General features: G+C 31.2%; 1 protein-coding gene across 7 annotated transcripts in view; it reads left to right on the top strand.

The window, feature by feature from the left end:
• The window catches only part of LOC134715183 (6-phosphofructo-2-kinase/fructose-2,6-bisphosphatase-like), a 35,635-nt gene extending 15,749 nt beyond the window's left edge, over positions 1–19,886 (top strand). For 6 of the 7 annotated variants that reach the window (XM_063577244.1, XM_063577213.1, XM_063577204.1 and 3 more), the window contains 12 exons: positions 1,931–2,027; positions 3,232–3,295; positions 4,520–4,654; positions 5,937–6,120; positions 7,565–7,638; positions 8,694–8,765; positions 9,476–9,622; positions 10,391–10,495; positions 11,288–11,329; positions 12,006–12,093; positions 16,845–16,941; positions 19,758–19,880. In XM_063577244.1, the coding sequence (XP_063433314.1) occupies positions 1,931–2,027; positions 3,232–3,295; positions 4,520–4,654; positions 5,937–6,120; positions 7,565–7,638; positions 8,694–8,765; positions 9,476–9,622; positions 10,391–10,495; positions 11,288–11,329; positions 12,006–12,093; positions 16,845–16,941; positions 19,758–19,827 (1,175 nt within the window). In that variant the 3' untranslated portion in view covers positions 19,828–19,880. Of the gene's footprint in view, positions 1–1,930; positions 2,028–3,231; positions 3,296–4,519; positions 4,655–5,936; positions 6,121–7,564; positions 7,639–8,693; positions 8,766–9,475; positions 9,623–10,390; positions 10,496–11,287; positions 11,330–12,005; positions 12,094–16,844; positions 16,942–19,757 lie in introns of all 7 variants that reach the window. The other variant, XM_063577195.1, reaches the window with a different exon arrangement.

Raw genomic sequence — 19,886 nt, 5'->3', positions numbered from 1 at the left:
GCTTAATTTGTTTTGCACTAGAAAATTATGATTTAATTCAGATCTCACCAAATCCCATAGTAACAGGATAAATAGAAGTAAAATACAGGCTGTGTTTGCACTGAGGCTGAAACAGTCGAAAGCATATTGTATAACATTGCAGTAATTAGAAAGTTTATTTCTTATAACACTTGAAACAATGTTACAGATTTTGTCTTGCCTCTATGAAGCAGGCATGGTAATGAATGCCTGACTTATATGTGCCGTGCCCGGCAGCTTCTGCTATGTGGTTGCATTAACAATTTGTTAAAATTTATGAGTAGGTCACCGTCAATTTGAGGGGAACCAGTAATGGCAAGTCAGTGATAGTAGTTTCAATAATTGTTTATTAAATTTGAATGTGTTGCTAGTTTACATGTTAAAAGTACATGTATTACAATTTGAATTTCAACATTTACATTATACTGTCAAAATTACATAAAGGCAAGACATATCTCTGTGACAATAGGTTATTATTACAAAGTTGTTTTGTATTTTCCAAACAATTGATTAGTTTGTATTATAATAACATAAGCAAAATATGTTTGTACATGAATCATGTTTCTCAGTAATCAATTACTTCAGGACTTGCACTTTAAATGAAAAATCTGTACTATAAAGTACAATGTAATTATTTATTGTTTTCTGTTTATAGTTGCATGTTAGTTAGTAACAACCAAGGAGGTTATATTAGAAGGAGAGTGAACACTCTGCTTGATACAAAATTAGCATCCCCAGGATAGCAGTTCGATCAGAGAAAAATGATAAAATTATAAAGAAACCGACATGTTTATCACCCACTTGACATGGCCCTCTGATGTACCGGGCTGTTACCGCGAGTAGTTCGGACTATAAGATAAATGCATGTGTCACGTGATTGTTATCAGTGACTGGGTCTTTAAAGTTTAGGTGTATTTTTAGTTACAGTGCAGTGCATAGGTGTTTATGATTTGGAAAAAGATTTGACGGGCAATTTCAAAATCAACCGTCTGTCTACGGTGAAAAACGATAAAGAAATGACAAAGTTATGAGGGTTTAAAGGAAAGTTAGTGAGCGATTTTTATTCAACACTACATTGCTTTAAACAGAGATTTTCGCTTCACCGGTCAATTCCTGCTTATGAGAATTGGCAGGTAATAATCATAGAAAATATACGAATATGCAAAATACTTTAGTTACGGTGACCGGTAACGACCGGAAGGAATATTTGCAATTGAAACATAGAGAAATTTATCGGAAACAACGTAAAAGTGACTTTCTGTTATGACTGTTGATATTAACATTGACGGCAATGAGACGGATATTCGTTTTATTTCTATTGGTAATAAGTTTACTTTTAACATAACATTTTAATTTTTAATTACTTAATAAAAAATATCACAAAAAACTGATTAACATTTCAATAATTGTATATCCGGTCAGTTTATGACACCTCGGGTGTTTCCGTTTTTACTCGGGTATGTAATTAGGACAAAATCTCCCTCTGTGACAGAGTCGATCTCAACTAATTAACACCCACTTACAGAAAAGTCGGTAACATTTTATGTGTAATTATCGTCTTTCGTCCTCTCTCCTTCTAATATAACCTCCTTGGTAACAACAGAACTCATCACTTTAAAGTTGATTGAATTTTTTTTATCCAAATTTTAGTTATCACCTCCATTTTAATGCCCCACCATAGTATTAAGTTTTCCCCTTATATGTCCTGCAGTATGTCTGTCTGTACATCCCTAAATTGCTTTCCTTCTCAAGCTTAAGTTTGACTTAACCAAATGGTATGACATTTATACACAATGCTTATTTACCACAATTGATTGTTTTAATTATTTCAAAGATTCTGTGATTGTCAAACTAAAACAAATCTCGTTCAAACAGTATATATTATAATAGATATCATACTTTATGTTTGTAGCATTTAATGTTGGAGAATATCGTAGGGCAGCTACTGAGGCTTATAGAACTCATGATTTCTTCAGAGCTGACAATAAAGAGGCACAGGAAGTTAGACAGTACGTAGCATATTTGATTTCTGGTCTGAATTTTCAATTGATGACTTAATGATCAAAATTCAATGTTTGTATAGTTTTTTTCTTATTAAAGGAAGATGAGTCAAGTTTAAAAGTAACATGTTATGATGAAATAAGGACAAACAGAATAAAGGTTTGCAGATATCGAAGTGATAGGTGGTACAGAGTTGTATAATTGAAAAATCAAAAGCAACAGATTTTATATGAGTTTCATACAAGATTGGTTTTTGATACCCCCCTCCCCCCCCCCTCTTCCAAAAAAACAAACAAAACAAACAACAACAACAAAACTAAAAAAAATGTATTATATATGTACTAATGGTTTCTTGGAATGCAATCAAACAAACATGATTTATATTTAGTGTTTTGTATATATGAGTATAAATTTTAGAATCATCATAAGAAGTTGTTAGTAGATAGATATGATAAAATTAAAGGTAACAATTTTCTTGCACAAGATGCGCATTTCGACAATACATGTCTCTTCAGTGATGCTCGTAGCCAAAATATTTGAAATCCAAAGCTAATTTAAAAGATGAAGAGCTATAATCTAAAAGGTCCAAAAAATATAGCCAAATCCATGAAAGGAATCAGAGCTTTGCACGAAGGAGATTAAGTAATTGAACTTTATTCTTTGAGAAAGGGACGGTCGAGTCATCACTCATGGCGCAGCTATTTGTTATAGACGTATGCAGATTTTGGCAAAACTGTGAAATGAAATGTCCACAAAAATACAGTTTTCACTCATCAAAGAAAATTTGTTATTCAATTATGTGTGAAATTTGTGTAACATTTAAATAGCTATCAATGTAATGGTTAAATTTTTAAATTGTTATTTGGATGGAGAGTTGTCTCATTGGCACTCACACCACATCTTCCTATATCTATATATTTAAGTTGCAGTATACAAAAATATTAGGTCAATGTAAATTAAAAGATATAAAATATTTTATACTCTGCACAAAACTGAAGAAGGGCCCTGACCCTGACCCAGTTTTCTCAGGTTCATACAAAAAAATATATATATTTTTCTGTCATTGAATTTATATTGTATATTTACTCTAGCATAAAAGACTCCTGGTTATTTATAGCATGACATACTATAAAGACACTTGTACAAACCGAAACCCATATTGATTAACCAAGCTGATTCATCCATGCTTAACATTTTGATTTGTATTTACAGGAAATGTGCAATAATGGCAGTAGAAGATGCCTGTAAATTTCTAGACAGTGGCGGTGAAGTTGCTGTAAGTATGTCTATGTACACAAAAAGTACACACACACACACATACAAAAATGTCTATGTACACACATGTACACACGTTTATACAAAAATATCTATGTACACAAATGTACCCACATAAATTATACCTGTCAACTCACCTGTTTTTTGCGGGTGACACCCGTTATTTTCACCTCTCACCCGGGAGTTTTTCTTTACCCGGCGGGTCCCGGGAATTTCTAACATTACCCGTTTCACCCGGATTTCTGACCGGAATTGTTTCCGGTATTTAGAAGTAATACGACCTTCGGTTTTATCGGTCTTTTTCAATGTAACCAAAAGTCAAAATGTAGGACTTGTTTACCTGAGCTACGTAACGATATTTTCAACAAGCTACAAGATGAGTTCAGTGACTATCAGTTGACCCAATTAGATGAACTTCCACTTTGCACTTCCCCTGAAACTGACATTGGTACATTTTGGGGAGAAATGTCCAAGTTGCATGACATTTTTCTTAACAAGCCAAGATTTTTTGTTTTGTCAAAACTTGCTAAAACATTACTGGTTTTGCCAAACAGCAATGCAGACAGTGAGAGGGCATTTTCTTTAGTAAAGAAAATAGCTACAGAGTTTAGGGCTAATCTTAATAAGGATACACTGTGTGCTCTTCTTTCTTGTAAAATGAATACACATTTGCATTGCAATGAACTGAATCCAAGTGCAGTTCTTTTAAAGAATGCCAAGTCTGCTACTATGGAATATAACAATAGTCTGAAATAAACTTGCATACATGTTCTAACTGTTTCATATACATATTGACTATATAAATTATATGTAAACATATTTTTTTTCTTCAATTGAGCCCGCAAAATGTCGTACGCGTTATGACCTGAGATTTTTTTTCTCAATGCAGGTCATGACCTGACTTTTCATTTTCAGAGGTTGACAGGTATGCATAAATACAAAAAATATCTATGTACACAATTGTGCACACATATACAAAAATGTCTGTACACAATTGTACACACTCTGACATGTAAAAAATAATGTCTACGAACACAAATGTACACACACATAACAAAAATGTCTACTTATGTAAACAATTGTACACACATATACAATGTCTATGCACACAAATTTAACCACACATATATAAGAAATGCACCATGTCAGGCTAGTTATTGTATATATGTACTATAGTTTGCATTATATTTGATCAACACAACATGAAATTATTGTTTTGTTTTAGGTTTTGGATGCTACCAACACTACTAGAGCAAGGAGACGTTTACTGGTAGATCTTATAAAAGAAAAACACAAGTTTAAGATTTTCTTTGTAGAGTCTATATGTAATGATCCAACTATTATAGAAGCTAATATTGTTGTAAGTAGTAAAGGCTAATGATCAGTTTGATCTTTGATATAAAAAAGAAGATGTGGTATGATTGCCAATGAGACAACTATCCACAAAAGACCAAAATGACACAAAATTAACAACTATAGGTCACCGCCTTCAACAATGAGCAAAGCCCATACTGCATAGTCAGCTATAAAACGCCCCGATAAGACAATGTAAAACAATTCAAATGAGAAAACTAACGACCTTATTTATGAAAAAAATGAACGAAAAACAAATATGTAACACATAAACAAACGACAACCACTGAATTGCAGGCTCCTGACTTGGGACAGGCACATACATAAATAATGTGGCGGGGTTAAAACATGTTAGCGGGATCCCAACCCTCCCCCTAACCTGGGACAGTGGTATAACAGTACAACATAAGAACTAACTATAAAAATCAGTTGAAAAAGGCTTAACTCATCAGATAGACAAAAAATAAATTAAGTTGACATATATAGATGTAAAATGTAAAATAACAAAAATACCTAACTCTTAGGAAAATACAAAACAGAAAGTCTGTAATCAAATGGCAAAATAAAAAGCCCAAACACATCAAACAAATAGATAACAACTGTCATATAGCTGACTTGGTTCAGGCATTTTCCCATGCAGAAAATAAGGTATCAAACCTGGTGATTAATAAGAATTTGAAAGCATAAGTTTTAAAGATTTGATTAGCATTGTCTATTTAAAAAGCTCCAAAATTCTTAGTTTCAAGATGATAACAAATGATAATTCCATAGGAAGCAAGCAACACCAATTGAAATATCCATTTTTCCTCCAGCATCATCAAAACTTATCCAATTTTGAGTAAAAGGTTAAATTTTGTCACATATTGTTACTTCATTGTAATGATAAAATATAGAAAATATAGAAAATACATATTTATTTTAAAAGACCTGTTTGAAGATATTGAAACTGAATTAAAAAACAATTGGACTACAGGCCTATGGTCTTCAAAATAAGATTAAAACAAATTACAACATTCAAAGACTACTAAAACAAAGTAAACAGTTAGTTGTTTGATTGATCACATTCAAGCAATAAACCAATAGGGTTGTATTTTAACCCACATCAATTCCTAAGGATTTTCTTATTTCCGCATTCAATTGCAATTTTGACTGTCACATTTTGTACAGATAAATGAGATTTATATATATAAAAAAAAAAACAGTGTCAACAAAAACAATAACAAAACCTAATACAATGTACCAATATTTTACAAACCTTATTTCCAACGTGGATCTTTTTTTTTTAACAGGAAGTAAAAGTATGTAGTCCAGATTATGAAGGAATGGATAAAACTTCTGCTGTACAAGACTTTATACAGCGTATAGAGCATTATCGTGAACACTATGAGGAACTAGAGCATGAGAAGGACAATGATTTGTCATACATACAGATATTTAATCAAGGGGAGAGATTTATGGTACATAAACTAGCAGGTAAAGTTATCTATATCTTCTTCTACAGGACACTTAGTTTCTATCAATGATATAGCAACTATTTACAGAAAGAAGATTTAATCAACTTGACCCTTTCTCATACAAAAATATGGAAAGTTGTGAAAAGCTTTTATATATGGTTTACTTTTTAAATTCTTAGATAGCAGCATTGGAGTATTTAAAATGCTGCTGGCCCTCTTCAGTCTTATATTAATAATCATTACTGGTAAACACTGAAATCACCACAAATTATTAAGAAATGATATTTATTAACATGCATGTTTTTCGAATGCAAACATTCATAATAAATTATTGGATGTTTAGAGCTGTTCCTTTAAAAGAGATGGATGTGGACTTACAAAATCACCCAACAGCTTACAACTGTCATAATCTTGAGTAAATGTGCATACACAACATGGACATATATCTATTTAAACACATGACTCAAGTAAAAAACAAGACTTCCCACATCTAGTTGATGAAATAGCCTTTCTTTAGGACTTGTAAAAAGAATGAAACAAACAAACAAATGATTGAGGGGAGATAACTCAGATAATTTGATCACTAAGTAAATTTAGCATCACTCTGACAGTATATGTCAATGCTTTCCCCCTTATCATGACCACACAAGGGCTTTTATAGGTAATAAGATTAGAACAACACATGTTTTTATTTATAACAATTATAACACACATGCACCTTATCATGACCACACAAGGGCTTTTATAGGTAATAAGATTAGAACAACACATGTTTTTATTTATAACAATTATAACACACATGCACCTTATCATGACCACACAAGGGCTTTTATAGGTAATAAGATTAGAACAACACATGTTTTTATTTATAACAATTATAACACACATGCACCTTATCATGACCACACAAGGGCTTTTATAGGTAATAAGATTAGAACAACACAGGTTTTTATTTATAACAATTATAACACACATGCACCTTATCATGACCACACAAGGGCTTTTATAGGTAATAAGATTAGAACAACACAGGTTTTTATTTATAACAATTATAACACACATGCACCTTATCATGACCACACAAGGGCTTTTATAGGTAATAAGATTAGAACAACACAGGTTTTTATTTATAACAATTATAACACACATGCACCTACTATCAACTAACAAAATAAGATTGTGGATATAATTATTTTTGTGGATCCAATTTTTTTGGGTGATTGAAGGACAAATGTCTTTTTTTTTTAGATATATGATTTCATTGCTGTGCCAAAGTCTACATGTATACAAGCCTATAGAAAATAAGCACTTCATTGGACACATTAGTTTGTGGTTTATATATTCTTCTAAATGAAACAATCACTTTTATCACTAGTTTTAACATTATATGTTTAGAAATAAATATCGCTTTCATATCAAATATCATTAACTGCTGTGAAATAGATTTGCTATTTCTATTTCAGGTCATTTACAAAGTAGAGTTGTTTATTATTTAATGAATATTCATGTATTACCAAGAGCCATTTATCTAACTAGGGTAAGTTGACTTTTGTAGCAGTATAAAAACAACAAAAATAGTAAAAAAAGTATTATGCTTTTTGTCTCACCTTGTTTGGCGAGACATAGTTTTGATTTTCCAGTGACAATATCATTGTTTTTTTTGTGTCAACAATTGTTAAGTTTTCTGCTTATGTTAGTTTGACAAGAACTACTTGTGATAGATCAACGATATTTTGTATGAAATTGTATTAGCATCAGTATATATAAGTTTGACAACTATTTTGATACCCTGCCCACATAGGTCATCTTTCCAGTGACTTTAAATTAATTATCAATTTTCAATATAATTTTTTTTCTTAAGTCAGTTTAATAGGAACTAGTTGTGACAGGTCAAAGATACTTTCTTGAAAGTTGCATTACTATGTGTACATATCAGTTTGACAACTATTTTCTTGGCCTTGCCCCCATATGTCACAGTCCAGTGACTTCCAATTAATTTCCAATTTTCAATGTTAATTTTTTGCTTTATTTAGTTTGATAGGAATTATAGAGAATTATATTTTCAATAAAGTAACATTGCTGGGTCAGTTTGTTGACAATTTCTAGGCTATGCCCACAAGTTCATGGTCCAGCTGAATTAGATCTGTCCTTCCGATTGTCCCTTTTGCTGACAGGTGACGCATCTCTGTGTCCAATGTTTGTTTGTTTTGTGCTTATTTTTTTGAAGTGTAAGGTTAAGATCTCCTTTCTGAAAAATATTGTTTATAAATTATGCGACTTAAAATGTGTGAAAATCAGTTAAAAGATAGTTTTCTGTTAAACCAGAAAGATCAAAATTTCAACAGCTTACAATATGTGGACCAAATCTTGGTTTAGCATCCATGTCTATTTCTACTGTACCAAATGATACTAATTTCAGTATTTCTCACACTGATCAGTTGTTGCTTAGAGAATTCTATTTTCAATTATTTCATGCATTATCATTAGAACTTCAAAGTTTTTTTTAGTTCCACAACTATTTTGTATTAAATCTTAATCCTTTAAGTAGGTATCTCTTATTTAATGATTTTAATGGATTATTATGTTTTACAGCACGGTGAAAGTGAAATGAATTTGTTAGGAAGAATTGGAGGGGATAGTGGATTGTCAGAGAGAGGTCATGAGGTTTGTATTTATAATTTGTTAGGAAGAATTGGAGGGGATAGTGGATTGTCAGAGAGAGGTCATGAGGTGTGTATCTATAATTTGTTAGGAAGAATTGGAGGGGATAGTGGATTGTCAGAGAGAGGTCATGAGGTTTGTATCTATAATTTGTTAGGAAGAATTGGAGGGGATAGTGGATTGTCAGAGAGAGGTCATGAGGTTTGTATCTATTATTTGTTAGGAAGAATTGGAGGGGATAGTGGATTGTCAGAGAGAGGTCATGAGGTTTGTATCTATAATTTATTTTGTCTCCATCTGGAAGATGTTGGATAGTTGTCTCGTTGGCAATCAAACCACATCGTAATTTTAAAAAGATCTCCCATCAACACAAATTCTACAAATAACAAAAATATTAAGATAGTAGGCAGCCACTTAAGTGATTCTTGACTAATGATAAGCATGTGCATATGTAATAGGGATGCCCAGTATAGCTTGCTTTTAAATGTGAGCCAATGCTCTGTGTTGAAGGCTGTACTTAAACCTTTAATGGTTTACTTTTACAAATTGTGACTTGGATGTAGAGTTGTCTCATTGGCACTCATACCACATCTTCTATAATTTATTAGCTTGTTGAAAGTATTGGATGTCATGGATAAAATAAGTTTCAGTCTATTTGTATAAATGTTTTCCATAATATGGTAGATATGATAAAGTTTCCTTTTATTATACAGTATGCACAGAAGTTGGGTAAATATGTACAAGACGAAAACATTCCAAATCTACGAGTGTGGACCAGTGAACTTGTTAGAACTAAACAGACAGCAGAATTTATAGATGCACCCAAAGAAAATTGGAAAGCTCTGAATGAAATTGATGCTGTAAGTCAAAACAAATATCCCAATCATTGATATAACAACATACCTATAATGTTGTCCTTAATGCGTAAACATATATTCACTAAACTAAGTATGCCTTGAGTAATTTACTACAGACTTATTAAAATTTGTGGTGTAACTGTTTGTATTCTTTAAGATGATAATTTTGTATAAGACATACTATAAAAAAAACCACCTACTTTACACAAGCTACACAACAGTTCAGATATGCCTTGAGTGAAACACTTCACTCAATTTTTTGGAATGGTAGGCTGAGGGTCTGTTCATATTCATAAGAATTTTATCTGGTTGTTCGTATGACAAAAAGTAGGTTATTTTACTGTCTTGCAGCAATTCAAGAATACCTTGAATCATTACTTCAAATTTTACTTTTTATACCTAACTAACTGTGTGTCCGTTTGTTCATCCGTCTGTCCGGCTTCAGGTTAAAGTTTTTGGTCAAGGTAGATTTTGATGAAGTTGAAGTCCAACTTAAAACTCAGTACACATGTACCCTTTGATATGATCTTTCTAATTTTAATGCCAAATTAGAGTTGTGAATCCAATTGCACAGTCCACTGAACATAGAAAATGATAGTGCGACTGGGGCATCTGTGTACTGTGAACAAATTCTTGTTTATAAATGATTTTGATAAGCTAAGGGTCTGTTTTTGAAGATTTTCATGATATAATTTTAGTAAGACTGTATTGGAATTTTACAAACAGCTCTTTTGATTTAGCATCTGTTTATCTTTGTTGTGTTTTCATTAGGGTATATGTGAAAAAATGACTTATGAAGAAATCCAGGAGAAATATCCACATGAATTTGCATCACGAGACCAAGATAAATTCCATTACAGATATCCCAGTGGCGAGGTAAGATATTGTAATAGACAGAAATTATTATTTGATAATTAGATGTTCACTATGGATATAAGACAGTTTGTCTATTCAATGTCAGAATGCATCACAAAAGTTGTGAAGGCTGGGACAATGATCTTTCATTCTGTCATCCACGTTGTGTTAAGGTGTCCTTGATGTTGTCATCATTTTAATAGATTGAGACTAAGGTTTAAGTTCAATTTCTAAGAGCAAGATTATTTTCCCCCCAAAAAAGTCAGTAAATTACCAATAAAAGACTAAATGCATTTCACTTTTTCAATGACGGCAGCACTCACTGATGAGACAAATAAATCAACATTTATACCAAGGTTGACATACCAATCTCAATAATACACAAATGATATTTACGAACCTCTAAATCATTTTGTTGAATTTGGGTAAAACTCTACAAGACTTTACAGCAGCTGTCAACACCAAATACTTAATAAGTTAAGGACAGGTATACTAACATATGGAACAGGGTTGTTTGACCTCTAAAGGTTATTGAAACACATGAAAATATTTTAATCTCTAAAGGTCATTGAAATACATGTTAATACTTTTGACCTTGAGAGGTAGTGACACACATCTAGTCAATATTTATATATATATATATCCTCAGGAGTACATGGACACAAATGTTAATATATATAATCTCTAGATATCATTGAAACACTTTTTACATTTATAGCCTCTGAAGGATATGTAATGCATATAAAATTTGAAAGAATTTAATTTGTTCTGTAATCAGTTGAGCTTAAATTCATCATTAATTTATTTTTTCAGTCATATCAAGATTTGGTTGCCAGACTAGAACCTGTTATTATGGTAATGTAACTTTGTTAGTTGTCATGTAGATAAACACTTTTATAAAAATAAGATGTGGTATGATTGCCAATGAGACAACTCTCCACAAGTGACCAACTTGCACAGGATTAACAACTATAGATCACAATACCAACTTCAACAATGAGTAAAACTTATACCGCATAGTCAGCTATATTAAGTCCCAGAAATGACAAATTTAAAACTATACAATGAAAAAACTATCAGCGTGATTTATGTGCAAAATAATGAAGAAAAAAACCCAACATATATGATGTACAGCAACAAACGATAACCACTGAATTGCAGGCTCCTGACTTGGGACATTATATACAGAATGTGTAACAAACAGGCAAATACAGAAAAAATAAAAGTTAATGTCAATTTTACATGGAACAACTGAACAGCAGATTTTTAAGTTGTAATTTGATTTTTAGATGAGAAAAAAAAACAAAACTTATTGTTGGTTCTTCCATCATATACTAGATTAGAGACTAGTGTGAGCTGTTGACATAATGAAAATTATCAAATTTTCACATCTTCATCATCAGCTAGAATTTTGCATAGGTTAACCATGAACCAAACTGGATTTTTTTTAAGTTACATCCTAGTACCAATATAGAATTACAAAGATAACGCCTTTATCATTTATGTTAATTCATGATGTTACTCTTTATAGGAATTAGAAAGACAAGAAAATGTGATGGTTGTATGTCACCAAGCTGTTATGAGATGTTTGTTAGCTTATTTTCAAGATAAATCAGCAGGTATGGTCAAATAATTGATTGTAATATAAGTGAGAAAATAACCATGTTATTTATTTAGCATACATAAGGTTACTAACATGATTATAAAAATAAAGAGAACATATTCAGTAATAAGAAAATATAGAACAAACCTAATTATACTTAGGAAATGTTTAAATGTTAGAATTGGTAAAAATTTAATATTGTTAGAAAGAAATTATATACATAAAGAACTAACAAATAAATTAGGAACAATAAGTGAAAATTCAAGCATTCTGTTGTGAATTGACTGTACAATGTTAAGCTCACCTGAAAAGGTCAGGTGAGCTATTTTCATCACTTGATATCTGTCATCTTCGTCTTTTAACTTAAGCAAAAATAACTAAAAGACCAGTTGGAACAAACCTTAGCCATAATCATCATTAGGGTATCTTGTAAAAAAAAAGGTGTCAACATTGCTGAATTGATAAGTGACTCTTATTGGAGTTAATGCCATTTAATTAATATTTTTTAATGTTAACCTATTATTGTCGCAGAATATTTCCAGGCATAGAAATATGGTTTATAGAATATTTGTGAATTTAAGGTTAAATGGTATAATTTAATTCATTTGTTTATATTACATATTATTCTGCATCATTAGTAACAAATCACAAGACTGTTTATTTTAAGATAACATTAGGGAAATACCATTTCTTATTTGGTCTTCATTCTTTCAATCATCTATGGAAATGCTGCTTATTTTTTAATTATAATTGGTATGGGCTGTGGCAATGCCATTACTTACTGAAAACCAACTTATTTTCACAAGCTTTTTATTTTCGTGACGTTTGCAAAGAAAATAATGCAAATATAAATAGTTGTGAATATGTAAATCTAAGATCAACACGAAAATAAGTTGGTTTATTGTATATTGTACTTGATTGGCATTTGCTTTAAAAATACCATTACATATATCCTTAAGGTATGATATTAGCTTTAAAAATACCTCTGCAGTTCTTGTTCTTAGTGTTATATTGTTGAAATACCATTACATTCAAGTTCTGTTTGTTAGCGTAATGTTTATGAATGTGAAGTCATTTGTTATAAAGAATGTTTATGAATGTGAAGTCATTTGTTATAAAGTCAGTGAAGCAGACAATAGTTGAATGTGTCAACACTTAGCAGCCATGTTCAGTAACCAGCTTTGGATGTTACAAATCAAACATTCTAATATATATTGATATAGTCTGCTCACTTGCCTGGAATGCAGTGTTGAATATGAATGGCTTGCCCATTATTTATTCATGAGTTAAATGTTGCAAAGTAAATAAAAAGTTATAAGGAAAAATGAAATTATAATGTTTTTAATGATCAATTTCATCAAATATCACATCTTTGGCACATTTAAAATATAAGTATACAATATTTGCATCAATTGACAAAATATAAGACACCAGTTTAAACACTTGATACTTTTACTTTTTGCTGTGGTTTGCGCCTGTCCTAAGTCAGGAATCTGATGTACAGTAGTTGTTGTTTGTTTATGTAATATATACGTGTTTCTCGTTTCTCGTTTTGTTTATATAGATTAGACCGTTGGTTTTCCTGTTTGAATGGTTTTACACTAGTAATTTTGGGGCCCTTTATAGCTTGTTGTTCGGTGTGAGCCAAGGCTTCGTGTTGAAGGCGTACTTTAACCTATAATGGATTACTTTTTGAATTGTTATTTGGATGGAGAGTTGTCTCATTGGCACTCACACCACATCTTCCTATATCTACTTAATTAGAATTCTTCTTGAAAACTAATTGTAACATTCATAATGGGTGAGGTTATACTTGTATATATTTTATGTTTTATAAAGTCAGTATGGAAAGTTTATTTTTACAAATAGTGTAATTACAGTATAAATATTTGTACAATTCTTGCCAGATTTTAATCAAACTTAAATTTTATGAACGCCATCACGAGTTGGTTGACATTTATGGAATAACCGTTTTACAAATGATATTGGATATGTTCCGCACTTCCCTTTCATAAATGTGACCTACTGAATAAGACTAGTGACACATTAGCAACCCGATGGTTGCCACTTGTGGAGCAGGATCTTCTTACCCTTCTGGAGCACCTAAGATCACCTCTAGTTTTTGATGGGGTTCGTGTTATTTATTCTTTAGTTTTCTATGTTGTGTCAAGTGTACTATTGTTTGTCTGTTTGTCTTTTTCATTCTAAGCCATGGTGTTGTCAGTTTATTTTCGATTTATGCGTTTGACTGTCCCTCTGGTATCTTTTGTCTCTTTCGCTCAGACAAGTTAGAAAATCAGAACACATCAACAATTTGAAAAGAGTTATGCTCTTGATAATATTAATTTGTATGGAAAATTGCATTGTTAGCATGCTCACAAGTACCATTCTTGACAGATCTTTACAAAACTTATATTTTAACTTTATATCACCATGTGTGGGACAATTTTAAAAATCAGTGATGAGCAACAATATTTAAAATGGTTCTGCCCCTAGATATTAGTTTATTGAAAAAATGTTTGTGCTCTAATGTGCACAATTCTTACTTTATTTTTTATGAAACTTGTATCATAGGCTAATATTAGCAATTTCTTGGAAATGTTCAAAACAAGTGCTGATCAATTATTTTAAAAAGAGTTATGACCCCTTGAAATAATAATCATATGGAAAATTGCATTGTATACGCTCTCAAGCCTTCATTTCTGTATGATTTTTATAAAAAAAAAAAAAAAATGCAATGATCCTTGCTTCATATCCTTTCACTTTTACAAAGTTTTGTTCCTTTCCAATTTAGTTATTGTTCCTTCATTTTTTAATGCATGACTTTTATGTTGCATTTTAGAATATATATTCATGGTTTTGGTGTATCCGGGGGAAATATAATCAACAATAAACAACAGTTTTCTGTAGAAAATCTTTCAGTTTGCTTTGTTATGCCCAATTTATTATGCCCTATTTATGTTTTCTAGTCCGTGCATCCATTCATTCATCTGTGCATTCGTCTGTCCCGCTTTAGGTTGAAGTTTTGGGTCAAGGTAGTTTTTGATGAAGTTGAAGTCCAATCAACTTGAAACTTAGTACATGTTCCCTATGATACAATCTTTCTAAATTTAATGCCAAATTGGAGTTTTTGCTCCATTTTCACAGTCCATTGAACAGAAAAAATGATAGTGCAGATGCGGCATCCGTGTACCAGGGACACATTCTTGTTCCTTTATATTCTAATACACATTTCATTTTTAGCTCACCTGGCCCAAAGGGCCAAGTGAGCTTTTCTCATCACTTGGCGTCTGTCGTCTGTCGTCCGGCGTTAACTTTTACAAAAATCTTCTCCTCTGAAACTCCCGGGCCAAATTAAACCAAACTTGGCCACAATCATCATTGATGTATCTAGTTTAAAATTTGTGTTTTTTTTTACCCGGCCAACCAACCAAGATGGCCGCCATGGCTAAAAATAGAACATAGGGGTAAAATGCAGTTTTTGGCTTATAACTCAAAAACCAAAGCATTTAGAGCAAATCTGACATGGGGTAAAATTGTTTATTAGGTCAAGATCTTTCTGCCCTGAAATTTTCAGATGAATCAGACAACCCATTGTTGGGTTGCTGCCCCTGAATTGGTAATTTTAAAGAAATTTTACTGTTTTTGGTTATTATCTTGAATATTATTATAGATGGAGATAAACTGTAAACAGCATTAATGTTAATCAAAGTAAGATTTACAAATAAGTCAACATGACCAAAATGGTCAGTTGACCCCTTTAAGAGTTATTGCCCTTTATAGTCAATTTTTAACCATTTTTCTTAAATCTTAGTTAACTTTTACAAAATTCTTCTTCTCTGAAACTACTGGGCCAAATTTTATCAAATATAGCCTGAATCATAATTAGGCTATCTAGTTTAAAATTTGTGTTTTTGACACGGCCAACCAACCAAGATGGCCGCCATGGCTAAAAATAGAAACATAGGGGTAAAATGCAGTTTTTGGCTTATAACTCAAAAACCAAAGCAATTAGAGCAAATCTGACATGGGGTAAAGTTGTTAATTAGGTCAAGATCTATCTGCCCTGTAATATTTAGATGAATCAGACAACTCGTTGTTAGGTTGCTGCCCCTAAATTGGTAATTTTAAGGAAATTTTGCTGTTTTGGGTTATTATCTTGAATATTATTATAGATAGAGATAAACTGTAAACAGCAATTATGTACAGCAATTTAAGACTCAAAAATAAGTAAAAATGACCAAAATGGTCAAATTACCACCTAAGAAGTTATTTTTTAACAATTTTCATAAAATTTGTTAATTTTTACCAACATTTTCCACTGAAACTACTGGGCTAAGTTTATTATAGATAGAGATAATTGTAAGCAGCAAGAATGTTCAGTAAAGTAAGATGTACAAACACAATCACCTAAACACAATTTTGTCATGAACTGTCTGCTTCCTTTGTTTAATTCACATATACCAAGGTGAGCGACGCAGGCTCTTTAGAGCCTCTAGTTTTTATTGAATCATTTTTGTTTTCACTCACTTTTCAATAATCCAGTTCATTCTTTTTTTAATTTTTTTTTCATTTGTCGCCAATTGTGTAATGGTAATATTCAGTAGATATCATTTAATCTGTATTTTGGTCTGATAGAAAAATATATGTGTGATTTTAACAGTTGTTTTGTATTGCAGTGAATAATTTAACAACCAAATATTGTATAAAATTCATTTGATCTTAAAGTGTGAGTTTAGTGGGAATATTTTTTCGATAATATTCTAGATGAAATCCCTCATGTGAAGGTGCCCTTCCATACGGTGGTAAAATTGAAATTGACTGGACATGGCTGCGAGTGTCTACACATACCACTGCTGACAAGGTATCACATGACCCATTAGTTCTAAATATAGATGCTTTATTGTTCCGCACTTATCAGGAATGCATACAGGAATAAAAAAATGCATACAGGAATAAAAAATCAGACTCAAGTCAACCTCTTCTGATGAGATTAGGGGAGTTTTGTTTTTTTACAAATTTGGTTGATTTTAGTCAGATTTGGAGTGTGTTTTATTATAAAAGACATTTCACATGGAAGCTTTTACATGAAAAGCATTTGATCATATTTTTAAATAGAATATTAATAAATTCCAATTTTCATACCTCAATATTCTTATGCATGATTGTCTCCTGAAATTGTTATAATATGAGGATAGTGTGTGTCTATTTTGACAATATAAACATTTTAATGAATGTATTTATACTAAACTATTTTTTTTGCTTACATAATACTGTGTTTTGGGAAAGGTTCTTTTGAAAGCTTTTTAGAAATTTTACACAAAATACTTTTAAGCATCCAAAAGCTAAATATAAAGCTTTGTTTGATACAAGTGTGACCTTTGTAAAGTACTCCTATAATTTCACCTGAGACAATCATCTGTTAACAATTAATCATACATGTATAAAACAGTTTCAAACATTCAAGTATAAAATAGGAAAATGTATGAACATTGTACAAATATCTGTAACACAAAAAATACATGTTATTTCCTGTATGCCTTGCTTTATCCTTCCACATTATTATAACTTCTAATGTGTTTGCATTAATTGATAAGTTTATGACATAAGTTTGTTCTTTTTGTTTTTGCATGAAATTCCCCATACTTTTGTTTAAAGTTTCTGTACAACTGGATATTTTTATGTACTTTTTAATTTGTTTTGTTAGAAATATAAAAAAGGTATATTATATAAATTCACGGTCTGGTAAACATAGAAAAAAATATTGCGATTGGGACATCCATGTACTATGGACACATTCTTGTTTTTTTTCTAACAATTTTACACTTTGCTCTATTTTCCTGTCTGTTCAACGAATTACCTTATCTGTGGGTTTATCTGTCCCAGATTATGTATCAGGGGAATATTCTTTGACTTTCTGCTTGGCTGCATGTGGTACTAATGTCCATAACTGAATGACAGTAAACCTTTGAACAGTTGTTTCCCAGATATGTCAGGCCCTATCATGAAAATCAAGATCGCCCAATAAATGTATTGAAACTATGTCTTTTTACCTTATCGTGGTAGTGACTGGATATTGAAGTAGTACTTCCTTTTTACGAAATAACAGGATTTTTCTCTCATTTATTTATTTAGTAGAAAGAATGATCACTGAATTTCTTATAAATTGAGCTATGTAAATTTGATATTTTTCTTATATTTATTCAAACTTGGTTGAAAGCTTCACAATATTTAACATCTACTTGAAATGAATCTGTGAAAGACATTTTTAAGTTTTTTTTTTTTTTGTATATACACTAAATGAAAATTATGTTTTTGCATAAAAGTACAAAGTCCGGGATTTGTTTTTCAAAGATCAGTGATAAGTAGAAGCTTGAGAAAATAAAAGCATTTTTTAATTATTTTTTTTTATAAAAGATGAATTCATATCTTAATTTAACAGAGTAGTTGGTTCACTATCTCATGGTATTAGCCTTAAAAATATCAGATATATTTACTGAAGAAACAAACATGTTTTCCTCAAAGATGCAGACATTTTGAACCTAACCTTGATCATCCCCTGCTAGTGAGATAATGTTTAGGAATTATATAAGAAAATTGGCTTTAAATTCATCATTCAGTCTTGCATGCTGCTATATATTCATGTTACATGTATTGTATCTTTATTCTCATAAAGACAATGCTGCATTATGCATATCATTGGTTCTTAGAAAACAACAGTATATATACAAAACAAGCATGAAAGATTATAAAAGTTGCCAGTCTTATGCTGAAGAGTTTCATTATGTATATCATGTTTAATCTTACATTCCATAAAGTTATTTTGATTTAAAAGTAGATTAAGGTTAATATGCAGCTCTATCTTTTCTTGTGGTGCAAAATATTTGAAAATACATAATCTTAATCTGGGATGAAAAAAAATCATTAACAACTAACACACCTCAAAGCTGTGTCTCCTCCACTACTGGAATTCATGGATATTCCTGTCAAATTTTGATGTCACAAGAGAAAATAATGAATATCTGACATCTCATCTAAAAGTGATTGTTGCATGATGTCAATAGATCAAGGTTTAGAAAATGTTTTAAATAATGACTAAGAACATGAAGATAAAAGAGAAAATTGTCTCTTGTTATCTAGAAAAAGGGTCAGAAAGTTCATTCTGATTTTCCAGAGGAATGTGATTGCACAATAAAGAATGATATTTTTTTAGTAGTTAGTTTGCATTTATTGATGCTTTGTTTCTATTTAATCTGTATGGCACTCCCCTGACTTACCTAGTATGCCTACGCACATGTCTTATACAAAATACGCATCTCCAATATCAAATTTATAGTGGGTCTACCAATCAAGAAATGAAATGTTTTCCCATATTTTTTTAATGGAAGAACATAAGATGGTTTTTCAAAATCACAACAGATGAATTTATGTCATAAACCAATAGTTGATGTTATTCAAATGCTAATCTGGTTAAATATAGAAAGATTTAGGCCATTTGAAATATAGTTCTGTAATTCAAAATGCATATTATTGATACATTTAATCTTAAATAATACGCTACAATGATACACTACAAGGCTTTTATTTATATATTTTACATTATTTTTTACATATAATTATGTACAGATATGATTTTTGAACGGGAAAGTGCTTTACCTATATGTGTTATTTTTCTTACAGAAGATCTTCCCTACTTAAAAGTTCCTCTACACACAGTGATCAAACTGACGCCAGTAGCTTATGGCTGTAGAGTAGAATATATCAGCCAAAACATAGAGGCTGTTAATACTCATCGGGATAAACCAGGGG

The sequence above is a fragment of the Mytilus trossulus genome, chromosome 1 (assembly GCF_036588685.1).
Source record: "Mytilus trossulus isolate FHL-02 chromosome 1, PNRI_Mtr1.1.1.hap1, whole genome shotgun sequence".
Lineage (NCBI taxonomy): Eukaryota > Metazoa > Mollusca > Bivalvia > Mytilida > Mytilidae > Mytilus > Mytilus trossulus.
Note: the sequence above shows the minus strand (reverse complement) of the source record. Positions and strands in the feature narration are given on the sequence as shown.